The sequence below is a fragment of the Solanum lycopersicum genome, chromosome 12 (genome assembly GCF_036512215.1).
Source record: "Solanum lycopersicum chromosome 12, SLM_r2.1".
In the NCBI taxonomy this organism is placed as follows: Eukaryota; Viridiplantae; Streptophyta; class Magnoliopsida; order Solanales; family Solanaceae; genus Solanum; species Solanum lycopersicum.
Window position 1 is genome coordinate 62586528 of NC_090811.1, and position 22387 is coordinate 62608914.

At 31.0% G+C, this 22387-nt stretch overlaps 7 protein-coding genes across 8 annotated transcripts; 1 reads left to right on the forward strand and 6 right to left on the reverse strand.

Annotated features, from left to right (window-relative positions):
• Positions 1–1389: 1389 nt before the first annotated feature.
• Positions 1390–3972, reverse strand: LOC101256363 (protein PELPK1-like). The gene has a single exon (XM_010316015.4). The coding sequence runs from the start codon at positions 2496–2498 to the stop codon at positions 1713–1715; it is 786 nt and encodes a 261-aa protein (XP_010314317.1). The 5' UTR covers positions 2499–3972; the 3' UTR covers positions 1390–1712.
• An 80-nt stretch (positions 3973–4052) lies between these two features.
• On the reverse strand, positions 4053–5607 carry LOC101256660 (protein PELPK1). Its single transcript, XM_019211326.3, is given in 2 exon segments — positions 4053–4938; positions 4940–5607. Coding segments are annotated over 2 exon segments (1338 nt in total). The 5' UTR covers positions 5534–5607; the 3' UTR covers positions 4053–4194.
• A 1527-nt stretch (positions 5608–7134) lies between these two features.
• Positions 7135–8773, reverse strand: LOC109119053 (protein PELPK1-like). The gene has a single exon (XM_019211346.3). The coding sequence runs from the start codon at positions 8468–8470 to the stop codon at positions 7343–7345; it is 1128 nt and encodes a 375-aa protein (XP_019066891.2). The 5' UTR covers positions 8471–8773; the 3' UTR covers positions 7135–7342.
• Positions 8774–10136: 1363 nt separating this feature from the next.
• LOC112940019 (protein PELPK1-like) lies at positions 10137–11540 on the reverse strand. Its single transcript, XM_004252340.5, has one exon. It carries the CDS (start codon positions 11538–11540, stop codon positions 10362–10364), a length of 1179 nt encoding a protein of 392 aa, XP_004252388.1. The 3' UTR covers positions 10137–10361.
• A 1181-nt stretch (positions 11541–12721) lies between these two features.
• LOC101257544 (protein PELPK1-like) lies at positions 12722–14336 on the reverse strand. Its single transcript, XM_069292535.1, has one exon. The coding sequence runs from the start codon at positions 14126–14128 to the stop codon at positions 12860–12862; it is 1269 nt and encodes a 422-aa protein (XP_069148636.1). The 5' UTR covers positions 14129–14336; the 3' UTR covers positions 12722–12859.
• Positions 14337–15914: 1578 nt separating this feature from the next.
• On the forward strand, positions 15915–18040 carry LOC138340585 (uncharacterized). Its single transcript, XM_069292462.1, has 2 exons — positions 15915–16131; positions 16219–18040. The coding sequence occupies exons 1-2, from the start codon at positions 15933–15935 to the stop codon at positions 17961–17963; spliced, it is 1944 nt and encodes a 647-aa protein (XP_069148563.1). The 5' UTR covers positions 15915–15932; the 3' UTR covers positions 17964–18040.
• Positions 18041–18292: 252 nt separating this feature from the next.
• LOC138340692 (serine/threonine-protein phosphatase 7 long form homolog) lies at positions 18293–21131 on the reverse strand. Of its 2 annotated transcripts, none has more exons than XM_069292624.1 (5): positions 21066–21131; positions 20091–20270; positions 19548–19973; positions 18940–19466; positions 18293–18839 (listed from the first exon to the last, which is right to left on the reverse strand). In XM_069292624.1, the coding sequence occupies exons 1-4, from the start codon at positions 21066–21068 to the stop codon at positions 19062–19064; spliced, it is 1014 nt and encodes a 337-aa protein (XP_069148725.1). In that variant the 5' UTR covers positions 21069–21131; the 3' UTR covers positions 18293–18839; positions 18940–19061. The 2 variants fall into 2 exon arrangements, with proteins under 2 accessions (XP_069148725.1, XP_069148724.1); XM_069292623.1 differs by lacking the exon at positions 21066–21131 and adding an exon at positions 20368–20869.
• Positions 21132–22387: the final 1256 nt, after the last annotated feature.

Sequence of the window (22387 nt, forward strand, 5' to 3'; positions counted from 1 at the left end):
TTTTGAGAGTTACTTACGGGTGTTGCCAATTTGTGAGTAAATTTTGTAAGTAATTAAGATTTTTTATTACAATCGAGTGTGTGTAGGATTTGTCTAACAAGTTTGAGAAACTTGACGGACGGTAGAAGACATAAACCTGGGGTTTTTGTTTTGGGTATCTAGAAATTAGAGTTTATAATTTCTTAGCTAGGAATTAGAGTTTATAATTCCTTAGGTTACATAACTTTGTATTCTTTTGTTGAGATTTGAAGTTTAATATAGAGGAGTTAAATCCTACAGAGGTGTAGGTCATGGTTTTTACCCTTAAGAGTTGGGGTTCACGATAAATATTGTGTTATTATTTTATTTGCTTCACAAAATGTAACTACTGCAATCTGCATAGGAACATATAGAATAAACATGTTCCTAAGACGAATTCGGGGGTCAGAATTCCAACAGTATTAAGATAGAAAGGAAGAGGCTAGAGGGGGGAGGGGAGGGTGAGAGAGAGGAGAGAGGAGAGAGGAGAACTAGTAAGAGAGAGAGAGAGGGCATAGCTAAGGTTATACTAAGCTAATAACTATTGGTTGACAAGCAATTTCATAATTGGATATATGAAGCAATTATTCAATGACAAAAGTAAATACTCAATGACACTTGAAAAAACATTGCTTCTGGGTGTCAAATGGGCGGGTTGGGTTGAATTTGGAGATATTAAAATGGATTCAAATGGAATTGGGGTTGGGTTTTGATCCGCCTAAGTTTACCTTGGGCTCAAATGGGCTAAATATCGGATTAGGTCTTGACCCGCACAATTTGATCCGATTAATCTCAATAATTTAACATATTGATATTTAACTTTTATAATCACAATTTGAATTTCAGCTCAAGAATTTTTTTGAAAAAGTAACAAATGGTTAGATAAATCGTAAAAGATGCTAAATACATAATAATTTATACCTTAAATATAGGAATATATCTAAATAAAAAGTTTTAAAACGGATTGAAATTTGAGAATGAATTGGGCTCAATTGTGGATTCTCTTCAAATGGGTTAGGATTGAATGAGTTGAGATTGAACCCAAATCAAATTATCTTGAGTCCAACCCTTAAAATTCTGGGCAGGTTACCTATGTTTGGATTTATTTTTGACACCCCTACTTGTACCATACAATCAACTTTATTATTTTCTCTATTTTTGTTAGATGTTTTTGGTATCCTCCAATACCTATTTTGAAGTTTCTTATGGCTGTCTTGTTATGTTCCAGTGTTTTGCTATTCAATTTATGTGAAGAAATTGGCAGTTGCTGGAAAATAGATGAATCTATAAACTTTTTTTATGGTTGATTTCCCAATATTGTAGTGTCTAGTATTTGTATTGGAGTCCGACTAATGCACATGAATCTATATATTTATATAACCTTCCAATATACTTATATTCAATTGAATTAGATTTCTTGCAACATTAAAAATATAGAATTTAAATGACAAAACAATTACAAACCAAAGTAAGAAAAAGAAAATCAAATGAATAAAGAAGTACAAATTTTGATATCAGGCATTCTAACTCATAATATGAGAACCCTAAGGGTTATATATGTTGAGCTGGAGGACGATCCATGTTGAACATAATAAAATGGAAATTTAATAATATGGAGGTGGTGGTGATGGAGAAGGCGATGATTTCTTGTAGTAGTCGTCTTCTTTAGTCATTGAGGGGACCTTTGGAACATGTCATACCTTTTTGTAGTTATCTTTTGAAAGTGATGGCTTTTTGTAGTAGTCATTTTTTGGCAAAGGCACTGAGGGCACCTTTGGCACATATGAAACCTTTTTGTAGTTATCTTCTGGAACTGATGACTTCTTATAGTAGTCATTTTTTGGCAAAGATGGTACGTTGTATTTTGTTTTAGGCTCTGTGGGAACCTCTGGAACATTTGACGTCTTCTTGTAGTTATCTTCTGGAATTGATGGCTTCTTGAAGTAGTCAAATTTTGGAAAAAATGACTTCTTATATTCTGGCTTACCCATCGATGGTACCTCTGGAACATATGATGCCTTCTTGTAGTTATCTTCTGAAACTGATGGTTTTTTGAAGTAGTCAAATTTTGGATAAACTGACTCCTTATATTTTGGTTTAGCCATTGAGGGTACCTTTGGAACATATGACTCCTTTTTGTAGTTATCTTCTGATAATGATGGCTTCTTGTAGTAGCCATTCTTTGGCAAGAATGATTCATGTTCAGGAACAAATGATACTTTCTTATAGTTATCTCCTGAAACTGATGGCTTCTTGTAGTTATTATTTTTTGGCAAAAATGACGACTTATATTCCTTTTCCGACTCTGAGGGTACCTTGAAGTCTGCACTTTTGAATACTGTGTTTGGTACTTTATTGTGTGTTGAATCTGATAGTTCATAAGAATTATTAGGTGAATATGCCATAGTGCATGTAGCAATCAAGAAAAATGCCAAAACACAAGCAAATTGAAGCCATTGCTTCTTCACTTGGATTCCCATTGAGAAGAATTGGATTTGATGATTTCTTTTTTCTTGTGTGTATCAGAATGGAGGAATTAGGAGTTTATATATAATATGAATGATGATTTGGATTATCCCAATATTAAATAATCCAAACATGTCAAAATATTTTGCAGTTTATGCTGTTCCACTAAAGCTTTGAGATAATGGAAGCCATGAGCAATTCATACACATTTGCTTGGCTCACCTTATTTTAAAATTTTAATCCAATTTTTTATTGACTTAGAAGAATGTTGGTTTTTTTCTGTTGGTATAGTGAAAATTTAATTAAATTAGTTTTTATAAGTTTAGATATGTGTTCATTATTTGGGGTACATGGCACCACACTTACTTTTTTTTTTCCATAGGTTTTACTCTGTAAACAGTGGCGAATTTACGATTTTAAAATCATTTATGTTTACTTTTTAATATAAATGTATAATTATTTTACTGAACCTTAAAATAAAAGGCTTATTATTAGAAATAAGACTTCTAGTCATAAGTTACCGAGAACTATGATTTAATATTAATTTTTTTTTTAGAAAAAAGCTTCTAGTAGTACGATTCTCAACGAACTTTCATATTTTGAAGATATTGAACAATTGTACCATATCATTGCATTGCATATTGACGACTACAAATATTTACACTCTGGAATTTTTAAAAACTTAAGTTTTTTTTGTTGTTGTAATAAATGAGTTATAGAAAATAAAAAAGTGAAAAATAAACTAAAAAAGAAGAAGTTCATATTAAAATGTTAGCGGAAAAATTGGTGAAAATTTTAAAAAAAGGAAAAAAGAAGAGAAAATGTTTAGTAAATCACACATGAGATGTAAGTTGCTTTGACCAAGCTCGTTGAAAAAAATCAACTAAAAAAAGCGTACGTTGACAAAAGAAATTAATTTCTGGCCTCTCTTTTCCTTGCAAGTACTCTGAATACTTCTCATTACCAAGAATGACAATATTTTGAATTTGATTAGTTCTTAATACAACTCAAATTAATTCAAATTTGTGTCTATGTATGATTTATTTTTAAGAGAGAAAAAGAGTGCTCTATGAGATATTACTTCAATATTCCATAGGATCGAACCCTTTGACAAAGATAATTGAGTCAATCAATTTTTTTTGTTAAAAAAAAACTAACTCTCCATTTATTCTAGAAGTTCTGGCTTTAAGAAATTTCATACTTTGAGCATAGAACTTCTATAGATCAAATGATTTATATTGAAAAATTTGTGACATTTTATCTTAACTAGTGTATATTTATCGTCGAGTTTTTCTTTTATCTAATTGAAATGGTTCGCTTTATTTCTTTTATCTCCCAAGCGTTCTATGTTTATAACAATAGAGATCGTTATTTTCTTCTTTTCCAATTCTAATATATTAAACGAATTGTATCGATTCTTTTGAGCACCATATCAGGAAATTTACCCAATATAATCCTTAGCGACCTATTTTTGAAATATTATCATAATTGTTGTTATGTTCCAAAGTCTTGATATTAATAGTAAGTTAATTGATGGAAGAATAGATGAAAACTACATAAACTCTCAATAAAAGGAACTTGTATTTTCCATTGAAATAAATTTCTCGAGACATTCAAAAATATAGAATTTAAATGGCAAAACAATTACAAACCAAAGAACAAAAAGGAAAAATAATGGAAACATGCATTTTGAGCATGAAAGATGGAAATTCAATAAGATGGAGGTGGTGGTGATGGAGAAGGTGATGACATCTTGTGGTAGTCAGGTTTTGATAAAGAAGGCACCTTGTATTCTTCTTTAGGCACTGAGGGTACCTTTGGAACATATGACACCTTTTTGTAGTTATCTTCTGAAACTATTGGCTTCTTGTAGTAGTCATTTTTTGGCAAAGAAGGCACCTTATACTCTTCTTTAGGCACTGAGGGAACCTTTGGCACATATGAAACCTTTTTGTAGCTGTCTTTTGGAAGTGATGGCTTCTTGTAGTAATCATTCTTTGGCAAAGAAGGTACCTTGTATTCTTCTTTCGGCAATGAGGGCACCTTCCCTTTTTTGTAGTTATCTTCTGAAACTGATGGCTTCTTGTAGTAGTCACTTTTTGGCAAAGAAGGCACCTTGTATTCTTCTTTAGTCATTGAGGGCAACTTTGGAACAAATGGTACCTTTTTGTAGTTATGTTCTGGAACTGATGGCTTCTTGTAGTAATCATTCTTTGGCAAAGAAGGTATCTTGTATTCCTCTTTAGGCACTGAGGGCACCTTTGGTACATATGAAACCATTTTGTAGTTATCTTCTGGAACTGATGACTTCTTATAGTCATCGTCATTCTTTGGCAAAGATGGCACCTTGTATTCCGATTTAGGCTGTGTGGGTACCTTTGGAACATATGACACCTTCTTGTAGTTATCTTCTAGAACTAATGGCTTCTTGAAGTAGTCAAATTTTGGAAAAAAATGACTCCTTATATTCTGGTTTAGCCATCGAGGGTACCTCTGGAACATATGAAGCCTTCTTGTTGTTATCTTCTGATACTGATGGTTTCTTGAAGTAGTCAAATTTTGGAAAAAATGACACCTTATATTCTGGTTTAGCCATCGAAGGTACCTCTGGAACATATGAAGCCTTCTTGTAGTTCTCTTCTGAAACTGATGGTTTCTTGAAGTAGTCAAATTTTGGCAAAAATGACTCCTTATATTCTGGTTTAGCCATCGAAGATACCTCTGGAACATATGACTTTTTCTTGTAGTTATCTTCTGAAAATGATTGCTTCTTGTAGTCGTCATTCTTTGGCAAGAATGATTCATGCTCGGGAGCAATCACTACTTTCTTATAGTTATCTTCTGAAATTGATGACTTCTTGTAGTAATTATTTTTTGGCAAAAATGACGACTTATATTCCTTTTCCGACTCTGAGGGTACTTTATTGTATGTTGAATCTGATGATTCATATGAATTATAAGGTGAATGTGCCACAGTGCATGTGGCAATCAAGAAAAATGCCAAAACACAAGCAAATTGAAGCCATTGCTTCTTCATTTGGATTCCCATTCAGAAGAATTGGATTCTAAGGCTAGATATTTGTTTCTTCTTCTTTTTCTTGTGTTTATTAGAATGGAGCAATTAGGGCTTAATATAACATAACTAAGATGGTGATTTGTTTAAAAATAAAATAATCCAAACATATCAAAGATTGAGCCATTTTTTTTTGTTAATGCTGTTCCACTAATGTTTTGAGATAATGGGAAGCATGAACAATTTTAATTCAATTTTTTTAATTCACTTCCAAGAATGTTGTTCTCTTTTTTTCTTTTTAGTATATTGAAAATTTGATTAAATTATTTTTTTTTAAAAAAAAAGGTTGAGATGTGTGTAGGCCTAGCAAATATTGTTTATTATTTGGTGCCCATTGGTTATATATACTTGTTGAGCACTACTTATATTCCATATCAATATTGCACCATAGTTAAATTTTTTTCTTTTTTTCTTTTTGAAATTTTTGGACACATGATAAATCCGCTTATTGCAATATCTTGCAAATTATATATGAAATGTAAATTTCTTTAAGCAAGCCCGTTTTGAGAAACTAATTGAAAAATGTTGTTAGATGTACCATACATACTTTCTATTACCAAGAATTACAATATTTTGAGTTTGATTAGTTCTTAATTTAAACATGATAAATTAGAAGTTATTATTTTAATGTCATATATTTAATGTTTTTGGTTATTAACTCAGATTAATTCAAATTAACATCGTAACTATTTTTAAGAAAGAAGTGTTTTATGATATATTGCTCGTATTCCTAGGATTGAAAACCCTACCAAAAGATGACTGAGTTAATCAAATTATTTTTTAAAAATTTATCAAAATATATTAGAAGATCTGACTTTTAAAAAAAACTCAAATATTGAAGGGCTTATGAAAAATCCATGACATTTTATCTTAGGTAGTTTAACTTTTATTTCCAAGTTTCTTTTCATCTGGTTAAAATGATTCACTACATAATTCGTTTTATTTCTTTATCTCCCAAAAATCATATGTTTATAACAATAGAAATCATTTTTCTTTCTTTCAAATTTTAATAGATTTGACGAATTGTATAGATTCTTTTGAAATTTGAGTTATATATTTAGTAGCCTATTTTTGAAATATTATCATGATTGTTGTTATGTTCCTGAGTTTTGTTATTAATAGCAAGTCAATTGATGGAATAATAGATGAAAACTACATAAACTCTCAATAAAGGAACTTGTGTTAAAGAATGACAAAAGTCCCACATCGGTGATTAATGAGATGGGTGGACTCTTTATAAGGCTTGGGCAATCCTCCTCCCTTTGAGCTAGCTTTTGGGATGTGAGTTAGGCCTAAGACCTAATTTCACATGGTATCAGAGCAGGACCCGTTTCACCCGATGTTGGGGTCCCCAAAATTAAAATTACGCACGCACCAGATTCTAAACACTGGGCCGATGTTGGGGTTCCCAAAATTAAAATTACCCATGCACCAGATGCTAAACACTGGGCGTGAGGTGGGGTGTTAAAGAATGACAAAAGTCCCACATCGGTGATTAATGAGATGAGTGGACTCTTTATAAGGCTTGGGCAATCCTCCTCCCTTTGAGCTAGCTTTTGGTATTCCATTGAAATAAATTTCCGGAAACATTCAAAATGTAGAATTTAAATAACAGAACAAGTACAAACCAAAGAACAAAATGGAAAAATAAATAAATGAATAAATACATACAAATTCTGATATCTTGCCTTCTAACTCATAATATGAGAACCCTATGGTTTATATATGTTGAGCTGGAGAAGGTATTAAATGAAACATGCATTTTGAGCATGAAAGATTGGAAATTCAATAATATGGAGGTGGTGGTGATGGAGAAGTTGATGGCTTCTTGTAGTAGTCATTTTTTGATAAAGAAGGCACCTTGTATTCTTCTTTAGGCACTGAAGGTACCTTTGGAACATATGACGTCTTCTTGTAGTTATCTTCTGAAACTATTGGCTTCTTGTAATAGTCATTTTTTGACAAAGAAGGCACCTTATACTCTTCTTTAGGCACTGAGGGCACTTTTGGAACAAATGGTACCTTTTTGTAGTTATCTTCTGTAACTGATGACTTCTTGTAGTAATCATTCTTTGGCAAAGAAGGTATCTTGTATTCCTCTTTAGGCACTGAGGGCACCTTTGGTACATATGACACTTTTTTGTAGTTATCTTCTGGAACCAATGACTTCTTATAGTAGTCGGCATTCTTTGGCAAAGATGGTACCTTTGGAACATTTGACACTTTCTCGTAGTTATCTTCTTGAACTAATGGCTTCTTGAAGTAGTCAAATTTTGGAAAAAATGACTCCTTGTATTCCGATTTAGGCTCTGTGGGTACCTTTGGAACATATGACGTCTTCTTGTAGTTATCTTCTGAAACTAATGGCTTCTTGAAGTAGTCAAATTTTGAAAAAAATGACTCCTTATATTCTGGTTTAGCCATCGAGGATACCTCTGGAACATATGACGTCTTTTTGTAGTTGTCTTCTGAAAACGATGGCTGCTTGAAGTAGTCAAATTTCGGCAAAAATGACTCCTTATATTCTGGTTTATCCTTCGAGGGTACCTCTGGAACATATGACTCCTTCTTGTAGTTATCTTCCGAAAATAATGGCTTCTTGTAGTAGTCATTCTTTGGCAAGAATGATTCATGTTCGGGAACAAGTGATACTTTCTTATAGTTATCCTCTAAAATTGATGGCTTCTTGTAGTAATCATTTTTTGACAAGAATGACGACTTATATTCCTTTTCCGACTCTGAGGGTACCTTGAAGTCTTCACTTTTGACTACTGTGGTTGGTACTTTATTATATGTTGAATCTGATGATTCATAAGAATTGTAAGGTGTATATGCCATAGTGCATGTGGCAATCAAGAAAAATGTCAAAACACAAGCAAATTGAAGCCATTGCTTCTTCATTTGGCTTCCCATTGAGAAGAATTGGATTGTAAGCCTAGATATATCTTTGATTTTCTTTTATTTTGCGTTTTAGAATGTAGGAATTAGGAGTTTATATAACATAATTAAGATGGTTTATTTGAAGATTTGGATTCTCTCAAAATTAATTAACATATCAAAGATTTGCCATTTTTTGGTTATGCTGTTCCACTAAGGTTTTGAGATAATGGGAAGTCATGAGCAATTCATACACATTTGCTTGACTCACCTATTTTTTAAATTTTAATCCAATTTTTTATTGACTTCGAAGAAAGTTGTTCTTGTTTGTTTTTTTTTTTGGTTGGTATTTTAAATTAGTTTTTAAAAGTTAAAGATGTATATAGGCCTAACAAATATTTCTCATTAATTATTTGGTGTCCACTAACTAATTATATGTACTTATTGCGCACGACTTACTTATAATTCACATCATGTCACTATACTTACTTTTTTAAATCAAAGTAATTTGCAGTTGTTATTCCTTGGATGCACATTGAGTAAATCACTTACGTGCAATATCTTACAAATCATACATGAGATGTAAGTTGCTTTGAGCAAGCCCATTATAACAAATCTACTAAAAAAGTGTACGTTGGTGCAAGAAATTGATCTCTGGCCTCTCTTATCCTTGCGAGTTAATTCCCTGAATACTTCTCGTTACCAAGAATGACAATATTTTGGGTTTGATTAGTTCTTAATACAAACAGGAAAAATTAGAAGTTATTGTTTTTATTGTCATATATTTAGTGTTTTTGGTTATTAACTCAAATTAATTCAAATTTGCGTCGTGATATTAACTCAAATTAATTCAAATTTGCGTCGTGATCTATTTTTAAGATTAAAAAAAGGGTTCTACGAGATATTACTTCAATATTCCCTAGGATCGAACCCTACCACAAAGATAATTGAGTCGATCATTTTTCTTAAAAAAAAAAAAAAAAACCCAAAAAATATTAGAAGTTCTGGCTTTAAAAAGTTTCATACTTTGAGCATACAACTTCTGCAATATAGATCAAATGCACCTACACAATGACTTTGGAAAATGCATAAGTACCCCTCAATTTATGCCTGAAATGTCATAGACACACTTATACTTTATTAAGGTCCTATTACCCATGGATTTATTTTATAAATAATTTTCTACTCCTTTTCGATCGGCCTACGTGGCACTAACTTGAAAAAAATGTCAAAAAGTACTATATTATAAGTGTGTCTCTGATATTTCGAACATAGATTGAGGAGGTACTTGTGCATTTTTCCATAACTAAATGATTAATATTGAAGGGCTAATGAAAATTTTGTGATATATATTGAAGGGCTAATGAAAATTTTGTGATATTTTATCTTAATGTAGTGTAATATTTATCGTCGACTTTTCTTTATCGGATTGAAATGGTTCGCTTTATTTCTTTATCTCCCAAGAGTTATATGTTTATAACGATAGAGATCGTTGTTTTCTTTCTTTCCAATTTTAATAGATTAAACGAATTGTATCATTCTTTTGAGTACAATATAAGGAAATTCACCCAATATAATCCTTAGTGACCTATTTTTGAAATATTATATGATTGTTGTTATGTTCCAAGAGTTTTGTTATTAATAGTAAGTGAACAAATTGACAATTGATGGAAGAATAGATGAAAACTACGTAAACTCTAAATTAAAAAAAAAAACTTGTATTCAATTGAAATAAATTTCTCATACAAAATATAGAAATTAAATGACAAAACAATTACAAACCAAGGTAGGAAAAGGAAAAATAAATAAATAAATACAAATTTTAATATCATGCCTTCTAACTCATAATATGAGAAATCCATGAGTTATATATGTTGACCATGAGAAGGACTTTAATTAAACATCCATGTTGAACATGAAAATAAATTTAATAATATGGAGGTGGTGGTGGTGATGGAGAAGGCGATGACTTCTTGTAGTAGTCAGATGACTTCTTGTAGTAGTCATTCTTTGACAAAAAAGGCGCCTTGTATTCTTCTTTAGGCACGGAGGGCACCTTTGGAACATATGAAACTTTTTTGTAGTTATCTTCAGAAACTAATGGCTTCTTGTAGTAGTCTTTTTTTGACAAAGAAGGCACCTTGTATTCTTCTTTAGGCACTGAGGGCACCTTTGGAACAAGTGGTACCTTTTTGTAGTTTTCTTCCGAAACTGATAGCTTCTTGTAGTAATCATTCTTTGGCAAAGTAGGTGCCTTGTATTCTTCTTTAGGCACTGAGGGCACCTTTGGAACATATGACACCTTTTTATAGTTATCTTCTGAAATTATTGGCTTCTTATAGTAGTCATTCTTTGGCAAAGATGGTACCTTGTATTTCGGTTTAGGCTCTGTGGATACCTCTGGAACATATGGTGCCTTCTTGTGTGTATCTTCTAGAGCTAATGGCTTCTTGAAGTAGTCAAATTTTGGAAAAAATGACTCCTTATATTCTGGTTTAGCCATCGAGGGTACCTCTGGAACATATGACGTCTTCTTGTAGTTATCTTCTGGAGCTAATGGCTTCTTGAAGTAGTCAAATTTTGGAAAAAATGACTCCTTATATTCTGGTTTAGCCATCGAGGGTACCTCTGGAATATATGACGTTTTCTTGTAGTTATCTTCTGAAACCGATGGCTTCTTAAAGTAGTCAAGTTTTGGCAAAAATGACTCCTTATATTCTGGTTTATCCTTCGAGGGTACCTCTGGAACATATGACTCCTTCTTGTATTTATCTTCCGAAAATAATGGCTTCTTGTGGTAGTCATTCTTTGGCAAGAATGATTCATGTTCGGGAACAAGTGATACTTTCTTATAGTTATCCTCTAAAATTGATGGCTTCTTGTAGTAATCATTTTTTGGTAAAAATGACAACTTATATTCCTTTTCCGACTCTGAGGGTACCTTGAAGTCTTCACTTTTGACTACTGTGGTTGGTACTTTATTGTATATTGAATCTGATGATTCATAAGAATTGTAAGGTGAATATGCCATAGTGCATGTGCCAATCAAGAAAAATGTCAAAACACAAGCAAATTGAAGCCATTGCATCTTCATTTGGCTTCCCATAGAGAAGAATTGGATTGTAAGCCTAGATATTTCTTTGTTTTTCTTTTTCTTTTGCGTTTTAGAATGGAGGATTTAGGAGTTTATATAACATAACTAACATGGTGATTTGATGAAATAGAAATTAAATAATCCCAACATATCAAAGGTTTTGCCATTTTTTGGTTAATGCTGTTCCACTAATGTTTTTAGTATATCGAAAATTTGATTAAATTAGTTTTTAAAAAAAAAAGAAAAGAAAAGGTTGAGATATGTGTAGGCCTAGCAAATATTGTTTATTATTTGGCGCCAATTAGTCATATGTACTTGTTGAGCACAACTTATATTCCACTTCAATATTGCACCATACTTCAATTTTTTATATTTTTATTTTTTTGGAAATTTTTAGATTAATTTGTAGTCGCTACTTTTTGGACTTACATATAATAAATCTGTTCGTTGCAATTTTTGGCAAATCATACTTGAGACGTAAGTTGCTTTAAGCAAGCCCGTTTTGAGAAACTAACTGAAAAATTATTGTTAGTTGTACCATACATACTTTTAATTAGAAAGAATTATAATATTTTGGGTTTGATTAGTTTTTGATGTAAACATGATAAATTAGAAGTTATTGTTTTAGTGTAATATATTTAATGATTTTGGTTATTAACACATATTAATTCAAATTAACATCGAATCTATTTTTAGGAAAGAAGTGCACTATGATATATTAATCAAATTCCTAGGATTGAACGTCCGATAGCTGAGTTAATCGAATTATTTTTTAAAAATTTATCAAAATATTTTAGAAGATTTGACTTTTAAAAAAAGCTCAAAACTTCTGCATACAGATCAAATGCACCTAAACAATAAAATTGAAGGGCTTATGAAAAATCCATGACATTTTATCTTAAGTAGTGTAACATTTATTTCCAAGTTTCTCTTTATCTGATTAAAATGATTCACTACATAATTCGTTTTATTTCTTTTATCTCCCAAAAATTATATGTTTATAACAATAGAAACCGTTTTTCCTTCTTTCAAATTTTAATAGATTTGACGAAATGTATAGATTCTTTTGAGTCACATATTAGTGGCCTATTTTTGAAATATCATCATGATTGTTCCAGAGTTTTGTTATTAATTGTAAGTTAAACAAATGGGCAATTGACGGAAGAATAGATGAAAATTACATAAACTCTCAATAAAAGGAACTTGCATTCCATTGAAATAAATTTCTCGAAACATTCAAAATATAGAATTTAAATGACAAAACAATTACAAACCAAAGAACAAAAAGGAAAAATAATGGAACATGCATTTTGAGCATGGAAGATGGAAATTTAATAATATGGAGGTGGTGGTGATGGAGAAGGTGATGGCTTCTTCTTGACGTCATTTTTTGATAAAGAAGACACCTTGTATTCTTCTTTAGGCACTGAGGGTACCTTTGGAACATATGACACCTCTTTGTAGTTATCTTCTGAAACTATTGGCTTCTTGTAGTAGTCATTTTTTGGCAAAGAAGGCACCTTATACTCTTCTTTAGGCACTGAGGGCACCTTTGAAACAAATGGTACCTTTTTGTAGTTATCTTCTGGAACTGATGACTTCTTGTAGTATTCATTCTTTGACAAAGAAGGCGCCTTGTATTCTTCTTTAGGCACGGAGGGCACCTTTGGAACATATGAAACCTTTTTGTAGTTATCTTCAGAAACTGATGGCTTCTTGTAGTAGTCATTTTTTGACAAAGAAGGCACCTTGTATTCTTCTTTAGGCACTGAGGGCACCTTTGGAACAAGTGGTACCTTTTTGTAGTTTTCTTCTGGAACTGATGGCTTTTTGTAGTAATCATTCTTTGGCAAAGCAGGTGCCTTGTATTCTTCTTTAGGAACTGAGGGCACCTTTGGAACATATGACACCTTTTTATAGTTATCCTCTAGAATTGTTGGCTTCTTATAGTAGTCATTCTTTGGCAAAGATGGTACCTTGTATTCCGGTTTAGGCTCTGTGGATACCTTTGGAACATACGGCGCCTTCTTGTATTTATCTTCTGGAGCTAATGGCTTCTTGAAGTAGTCAAATTTTTGAAAAAATGACTCCTTATATTCTGGTTTAGCCATTGAGGGTACCTCTGGAACATATGACGTCTTCTTGTAGTTATCTTCTGAAACTGATGGCTTCTTAAAGTAGTCAAATTTTGGAAAAAATGACTCCTTATATTCTGGTTTAGCCATAGAGGGTACCTCTGGAACATATGACTCCTTCTTGTAGTTATCTTCCGAAAATAATGGCTTCTTGTAGTAGTCATTCTTTGGTAAGAATGATTCATGTTCGGGAACAAATGATACTTTCTTATAGTTATCCTCTGAAATTGATGGCTTCTTGTAGTAATTATTTTTTGGCAAAAATGACGACTTATATTCTTTTTCCGACTCTAAGGGTACCTTGAAGTCTTCACTTTTGACTACTGTGGTTGGTACTTTATTGTATGTTGAATCTGATGATTCATAAGAATTGTAAGGTGAATATGCCATAGTGCATGTGGCAATCAAGAAAAATGCCAAAACACAAGCAAATTGAAGCAATTGCTTCTTCATTTGGCTTCCCATTGAGAAGAATTGGATTATAAGGCTAGATATTTGTTTCTTTTTTCTTTTTCTTATGTGTTTTAGAGTGGAGCAATTAGGACTTTATATAACATAGCTAAGATGGTAATGAGTGTTTAAAAACTAAATAATCCAAACATATCAACGATTTTGCCATTTTTTGGTTAATGCTGTTCCACTAAGGTTATGAGATAATGGGAAGCCATGAACAATTTTAATAACCTATAATTAAAATTTTAATCCGATTTTTTTATTGACTTCCAAGAATGTTGTTCTCGTTTTTTGTTTTTTTTTTGGTATTGAAAATTTGATCAAATTAGTTTTTTTTTTCTAAAAAAAAGGTTGCGATATGTGTAGGCCTAGAAAATATTGTTCATTATTTGGCGCCGACTAGTTATATTTACTTGTTGAGCACAACTTATATTCCACATCAATATGGCACCATACTTCAATTTTTGTTTTGTTTTCTTTTTTATTTTATGGAAATTTTTTTGGTTAATTCGTAGTTGCTACTTTTTGAATACACATAGAATAAATCGCTCATTGTAATATCTTGCAAATCATATATGAGATATAACTTGTATTAAGTAAGCCCGTGTTGAGAGATTAACGGAAAAATGTTATTAGTTGTACCATACATACTTTTCATGAGTCCGAAACTCAAAGGGTAGAAAATATTAACAAAAATTCTAAAACGGTATATAAAATTTTATATAAACCAAAACGCTAAAATCGCTGCCGACGCAGCGATTTACTTCAACTGAAAAAGTAAAATCGCTGCTGAGGCAGCGATTTTGCCAAAAAAAAAAAATTTTAATAAAAAATGAAATCGCTGCTCAAGTAGCGATTTCAAAATGTTTCTTCTTACAAATCGCTGCCAGGGCAACGATTTAACATTATTTTTTAATTTTCTTTTTTTTTAAAAAAATAAGGTATATCGCTGCTCTGGCAGCGATTTACGAAGAAAATTTTAAAAAAAAAAAAAATCGCTGCCAGTGCAGCGATTTATAAAAAAAAATAAAAATATTTTCCAATATAAATCGCTGCCTTAGCAACGATTTATAAAAAAAAAATTTGTTATTAAATCGCTGAGCAATTTTTTAAATAAAAAAAAAATTAAAAATGTTAACTTATGTATATAATTTATAAGAAAATATACATTATTTTTAAAAAATTAAAAATAAGTAAATATATTTTCTTTCTAAAAAAAATATTATATTGAATTTAAATTTAAATAATATTTGAATTCAAATAATTAATTTTTTTAAATAAAAAATTAAATGAGAAAAATTATTTAATTTTTTTTAAAACAAAATTATATACTTATATATATATATATATATATATATATATATATATATAAAGTGAAAAGGATCACATGACAATAGTAAAAAAAAAAATTTATCGTAAATAGTTGAAGAAGTTCACATGTAAATAGTACATGAGACTTTCAATTCTATAAATTGGAACTTATCCTTCATATTCATATTACTTTCAATCTTCCAATCTACCAACAATTTTAGGTGAAAACATTTGAATATTATGGGAGAGTCTAGCCAAAATTTCAGTCATTTGAATTGTTTCTCATCGGATTCAACTAATAGGTAAATAAAGTAATGTTTTCTTATTTCTTAAAAATTATTTTTCTTATATGTAATATATTTATATTATTATTTTTATAGGTATGATCAAATTCAAAATGCAGTGAGTTATTGTTCACAAATGGTAAATAATAATGTTATGGGTGATGAACGAGTTGGTGAGTTGCACAATGATGAACCTTCCGAGCATGAATTAACAGACAGTGATGATACTTATGACGGCGATGATGATAATGTGGATAATGCACCTAATGCATCCATTGAAGATCAAAGTATTAATTATCATAGCGATTCCATACTTAGATCACACTGACGAAAATGCAGAAGATTTTATGTACACGAGAGATGACGGTTCCATTCGAACGGCACTTTGGAATTCAAACAATCCTAAACATATCCAGTCAGGTTCGATTGTTGAAAACTAAATATTTTATAGTTGTTTATTTATTTATTTATTGCATGTTGATTAATTTAATTTGTATATGCAACTAGGTATGTTATTTATGAATAAGATGCAAATGAAATCTGCAGTAAGAGCATATAGTCTTGCTATTAAAAAAGAATTTCTTTGTGATCAATCCAAAAGTAAAAGTTGGAAAGTTATTTGCAAGCGTCATGAGTTAGGGTGTGATTGGATGATTCGGTTTAGAGAGATTTCAAGCGGTATGTGGAAGACAGGAAAAATGATTGAACCGCATACTTGTCTTACAGATAACTATAAGGAGGATCATTTCAATTTGAATGATAACATGATTGTCACTTCATTAATACGATATGTTATGCAAAATCCGGACATAAATATTAAGATGATCCGTGAAATTATCAAAGGAAAACATCACTATACTCCTAGTTACAGAAAAGCACAAAAAGGTCGAAGAAAAGCATTTCGAATGGTTTATGGTGATTTTGAAAGTTCATTTAAGGCATTACCTCGATACATGGCTGCACTACAATTATTCAATCCAGGCACTATTATTGAGTGGGAGCATCATTCTACAACAATGCAAGGTGAGCAAATTTTTAAATTTCTTTTTTGGGCTTTTAAACAGAGCATTGATGGTTTCAAAAGTTCTAGGCCGGTCATTTCTATCGACGGCACACATCTTTATGGTTTGTATGATATCAAATTGTTAATTGCGGTTGGAATTGATGCGAATGGAAATATTTTTCCACTTGCATATGCTTTAGTTGCACATGAGAGTTTTGAGTCTTGGTCATGGTTTCTCAAGTTATTATGGACACATGTAGTTTGTGAACGACAAGGAATTGGTCTTATTTCTGACCGTCATCAAGGAATCTTGCAGTGCGTTCAATCTTATGATTGGTTGAGTCCACCCAACACATATTATAGATTTTGTGTTCGACACTTAAAAGCAAATTTTAATAAAAAATTTGTAAATAGTGAACTCGAAAATCTAATGTGGTTGGCTGCTACTGAGCATCAGGAGAAAAAGTTTATGCAACGGATGCAACAAATCAAAACATTGTCTCCTGCAGCATATGAATGGTTAAATGAATTTCCTTTGGAAAAATGGACGATGTATAAGGATGGTGGTCGTAGATGGGGTGCCATGACGACAAATGTGTCTGAGTCATATAATGGTTTATTGAAAAAAGCTCGGGGGCTTCCTGTGACTGCCATGGTTCGAATGACGTTCAAAGCTCTCGTTGATCGTTTTGTCGAAAGAAACAATCTTGCAATTGCATTACTTCAAAGTAATATGCCATGGCCACTTGCGATAGATAAAAAATTTAATGATTATTATCAAAGAGCTCAAGGGCACACAGATATGATGACTTACAACACAGGTGATGGAGTTTTTGAAATTCTTACTTTTGCTCATGATGGTAAAGGTGGAAATGTCCACAAGGTTACTGCAAAAGGTAAGAAATGTTCTTGTGGAAAATGGATAAACTATCATATGCCTTGTTCGCATGCCATCAAATTTTGTGGACTTCGTGGAATCGAGCCAAAATCTTATGTAAGTAAATTCTACAGTGCAAAATATTACAAACGAACATACAGTGAGACATTTAATCCAGTGGGTGATGAAATGTATTGGCCACCAGCTCCTTTTAATTTAATTGCAAATACTGAATATTTGCGGACAAGTGGTACGCAAGGAAGAAGCCGACTTAAGAATGATATGGATATAGCTCCGGCTCGCATGACTAGAAAATGTAGTGTTTGTAAGGAGATAGGTCACACAAAGGCACGATGTCCTACTCGATTTTAAATATTTTGTATATGTTTTTAAGGTTAATGTGTTTTTATTATCTTGTTATTAATATTATGATATATCTTTTATATTTATTTGTTGACATGAATTTAATTTGTCTTGTGCATTTTAAATATTGTACGTAAAAAATAATGATTTTACCTAATATAAAAAGTATTGATTTAACCTAACATAAAAAGTATTGATTTGACTTATGATAAAAAAAAGTAAATCCTGCAAACTCGTTCAAACATACAAAAATGTTAACAAAAAGTATTGATTTGAGATAAAAAAAAAAGTAAATCCTGCAAACTTGTTCAAACATACAAAAATGTTGACAAAAAGTATTGATTTGACATATGATATATCTTTTATATTTATTTGTTAACATGAATTTAATTTGTCTTGTGCATTTTAAATATTGTACGTATAATATCTTTACATTATTATTATATTACTGATTTGAACTCTATTAAAAAATAATGATTTGACCTAATATAAAAAGTATTGATTTGACATAACATAAAAAGTATTGATTTGACCTATTACAAAAAGAAAAGTAAATCCTGCAAACTTGTTCAAACATAATCTCATTACTTTGTTCAGACTTGCACGAAACAACAAAATTTACATATTTCAAAATTCGAATCTTCAGCCTTTTAGAATAAAGGTGCATAAAAAAAATTATTCTTCTGAATCCGAATCTTCTACATCTTCATTCTCATCTTCATTTTCATCTTCATTTTCAAAATCTTCCTCATTTTGATAGTGACTGCCTGTTCCACATCTAGTTGATTTGTGTAGCCTAGATGTTCTCCGAGGTGGATTTTGTCTATTAAGAACTAAATTTTGTGAAGCCCCAGCATTAAATCTTGAATCATCAAACGCAGTTACCTATAATACAATATAACATAATATAATCAAATAAACATGCAATAAAAATAAAAAAAATTATAAAAAGTTAAAAAAATTGTATGAAAATAATTATACTTACATTCGAAAAATTCAATCTTCCACCAAATGGAGAATTATGTATCGGAAATTCACGCATACCATGTTGAAAACCATATTGAGAACCACTAAATTGTGCAAACCCAGATATTGGAACCTACGGAGTTACAAATCAACTGTTTGCTGACTAGAAAAATTTGAATTAGTGTTAGAGGGCCCTACAGAAAAATCAAATGTGGGATAATAAGGCTCGGGAATCGCCACATTAGTGTTAGAGGGCCCTGCAGAAAAATCAGTTGTTTCACTAGTGGTCCTTCTACCTCGGCGAGCACCCTCTCTCGGTGTTGTTTGTCGTGATCGGCGAGATACTTGTACTGGTGGTGGTTCATCGTATTGAGTGGGAGGATTGTAATCATGATCAAAGCTCAATCGCGTTCCCTGAAAGGCCGCATTCATTGACTCCATTGAAATACGAGCGACTTCTGCTGCATATTGTCTCATTTCATTAGATTGATTTTCATCATTTTCAATCATCCGAGCTCGACGATACTGCATTTCATGACCCCTAGCCTATAATGAATAAACAAATATTAATAAAAAAAATTTATTAAAGATTGACATAATAATTTGAAATTTATGTAATATACATACTAATGCCTCATGTCTTCCTGCCATGTGTTGATACCCTTTTTGTACAACATGTTGTGGATTTCCAATGACCATGCGGGTATGCCTCATGTACCAACGGAAGTAATCTGTTTGATCACTTACAAATGGAGGTCGAAATATACGATTTTGACGTTGTTCCCATAAATATTGTGTATAGTTAAATGCATCTATATCTTCTTGTTTTATTTTTGATCGTTTATCACGCTTAAAATGATATTCGAAAAATTGGGTACACGGTCCAGGAATATGTTGTAAATAATCGAACTGTCTCACAACACGATCAACCATGTGCCACTCACGATAAATTCCATAAATCAGTGGCACCTGTGGCATCCAGACACGTTGTCCTGACCGACACCACTCAGGCAATCCATTAATAACATCTTCCGAATAAGGCTGCCAAATAAACTATAAAAAAATAATTAAGTAAGATAATTATAAAAACAACATTGGCAGAAAAAAATATATTCTTATTTAAAATAAAATAAAATATGAAAAGTATAAGATACTAATAATATTAAATACCTGTTCATCAGTTAGATTATCAAGTACATCCCTAATCACACCGATTACAGTTCGTGCCTCATTTTGATGATTTCTACGTCGCGTCCATTTACGTGCAAGTGCAGTTAAAGCCTCAAATTGATTGGTTCTTAGAGGCTTTGGCAATGGTTGCAGGGGAATAATTCTTTCCCATGCCCAAATCTACAATAAATAAATTCACCATTACTTATAATGCACTTAAATTTAAAAGTGCATATTACTAGTATATAAAAAATATTTAATCAAAAAATATGTATACCTGCACTAAAGAGAGAAATCCACAAACTTCATTTGATTTTTTCATTGACGCACGGCATAAACAATTATACAAATATGATAATGCGGCCGATCCCCATGCTTGAGTTGACATTAAATCTAAATTTCTCATGTCAATCAAAATGTCCAAATTAATCTTATTATTAGATTTATCCAGAAATATTGATCCACCACATAACCATAATAAATATAATCTAAATCTTTGTTGAACTTCATGCTCAGTTGAGTTATCGTTAATAACTTCCAAACCTTCGATATACTCAATCAATTTATATGTTGACAATCTACTAACACCAGAAAAACAACTAGTATCGGGTAACCATCCTGTTAATTGAAAAATCATTTCTCGTCTACCTATAATCCCTAAAGAATCAGCTCTATTTAAAATTATAGGACTACCATCTACTACCATTCCGAATAAAATTTCAATATCTTGTAAAGTTATGGTAGCCTCGCCAGTTCGCATGTGAAAAGTATGAGTTTCCGGACGCCACCTTTCAATTAAAGCAGAAATTAATCCGGAGTCATACGGCACACATTCAACATCAAGAATTCCTTTAAATCTACAATTTTCAAAATATTGAAGGATGCGAGAATGTAATGGATGATATTTTAAATGTTACCAAAATTCAATATCACCACGACGCGTATATAAGCAACATCTCTCTTCTTTTATGCTACCATTCCAAATTCCTTCGGAACGATGATGAACTTGAATTTTTAATACATCTTGCTCTACTGGACCAGGATGTACGTATAAATTTGATGGATCCATATCTATACACAAAAAATAAAAATAAAAATTAACATTAATATAAGTATCAAACGATTGAATATATCAACAATATCATATAAAAGTATAAAATTAATTAAAATAAATTAAAAATAAAATAAATTTAAACTCACCTTATAAAGAAAATGCTTTTAAAAACTTTAGAAAATTTGAAGAATAACAAGAATTTTAAGATTGTGGAAGATTGAAAGTAGATTGGATTGGAAGATTGAAAGATTGAACTACCAATTTATAGAATTCAAAGTATGAAAAATTGAAGTACCAATTTATAGAATTCAAAGTATGATGTACTATTTACATGTGAATATTTTTTTCAAAACTTACAATAAAAACAAAGGTTTACTATTGTGATGTCATCCACTTTAACTTGTGAAAATTTTCTTCAAATTATACAATAAAAACAAAAAATTTTACTATTGTCATGTGATCCTTTTCACTTTATATATATATATATATATATATATATATATAAAAGTATATAATTTTGTTTTAAAAAAAATTAAATAATTTTTCTCATTTAATTTTTTATTTAAAAAAATTAATTATTTGAATTCAAATATTATTTAAATTTAAATTCAATATAATATCTTTTTTTTAGAAAGAAAATATATTTACTTATTTTTAATTTTTTAAAAGTAATGTATATTTTCTTATAAATTATATACATAAGTTAACATTTTTTTAAAAAAAAATTATTTAAAAAATTGCTCAGCGATTTAATAACAAAAATTTTTTTTTTTTTGTAAACCGCTACTCTAGCAGCGATTTATATCAAAAAAAAATTTTTTTTTAGCAGCGATTTAAATTGGAAAATATTTTTTTTTTTATAAATCGCTGCACTGGCAGCGATTTTTTAAAAAAAAAAATTTCTTCGTAAATCGCTGCCAGAGCAGCGATATACCTTATTTTTAAAAAAAAAAGAAAATTAAAAAATAATGTTAAATCGCTGCCCTGGCAGCGATTTGTAAGAAGAAACATTTTGAAATCGCTGCTTGAGCAGCGATTTCATTTTTTTATTACAAAAAAAATTTTTTTGCAAAATCGCTGCCTCAGCAGCGATTTTACTTTTTCAGTTGAAGTAAATCGCTGCGTCGGCAGCGATTTTACCGTTTTGGTTTATATAAAATTTTATATACCGTTTTGGAATTTTTGTTAATATTTTCTACCCTTTGAGTTTCGGACTCTACTTTTCATTACCAAGAATTACAAT

Excerpts from the sequence above, each read along its gene's own strand:
- LOC109119053 (XM_019211346.3), bottom strand. The coding sequence starts at position 8,470 with ATGGGAAGCCAAATGAAGAAGCAATGGCTTCAATTTGCTTGTGTTTTG.
- LOC138340585 (XM_069292462.1), top strand. The coding sequence starts at position 15,933 with ATGATACTTATGACGGCGATGATGATAATGTGGATAATGCACCTAATG. Across the intron at positions 16,132-16,218 it reads TCCTAAACATATCCAGTCAG|GTATGTTATTTATGAATAAG; the intron begins GTTCGATTGTTG and ends ATATGCAACTAG.
- LOC101256363 (XM_010316015.4), bottom strand. The coding sequence starts at position 2,498 with ATGGGAATCCAAGTGAAGAAGCAATGGCTTCAATTTGCTTGTGTTTTG.
- LOC138340692 (XM_069292623.1), bottom strand. The coding sequence starts at position 20,850 with ATGCGAACTGGCGAGGCTACCATAACTTTACAAGATATTGAAATTTTA. Across the intron at positions 19,974-20,090 it reads ATAATCTAACTGATGAACAG|TTTATTTGGCAGCCTTATTC; the intron begins GTATTTAATATT and ends ATTTTTTTATAG. Across the intron at positions 19,467-19,547 it reads CAGGAAGACATGAGGCATTA|GCTAGGGGTCATGAAATGCA; the intron begins GTATGTATATTA and ends TATTCATTATAG.
- LOC112940019 (XM_004252340.5), bottom strand. The coding sequence starts at position 11,540 with ATGGGAAGCCAAATGAAGATGCAATGGCTTCAATTTGCTTGTGTTTTG.
- LOC101257544 (XM_069292535.1), bottom strand. The coding sequence starts at position 14,128 with ATGGGAAGCCAAATGAAGAAGCAATTGCTTCAATTTGCTTGTGTTTTG.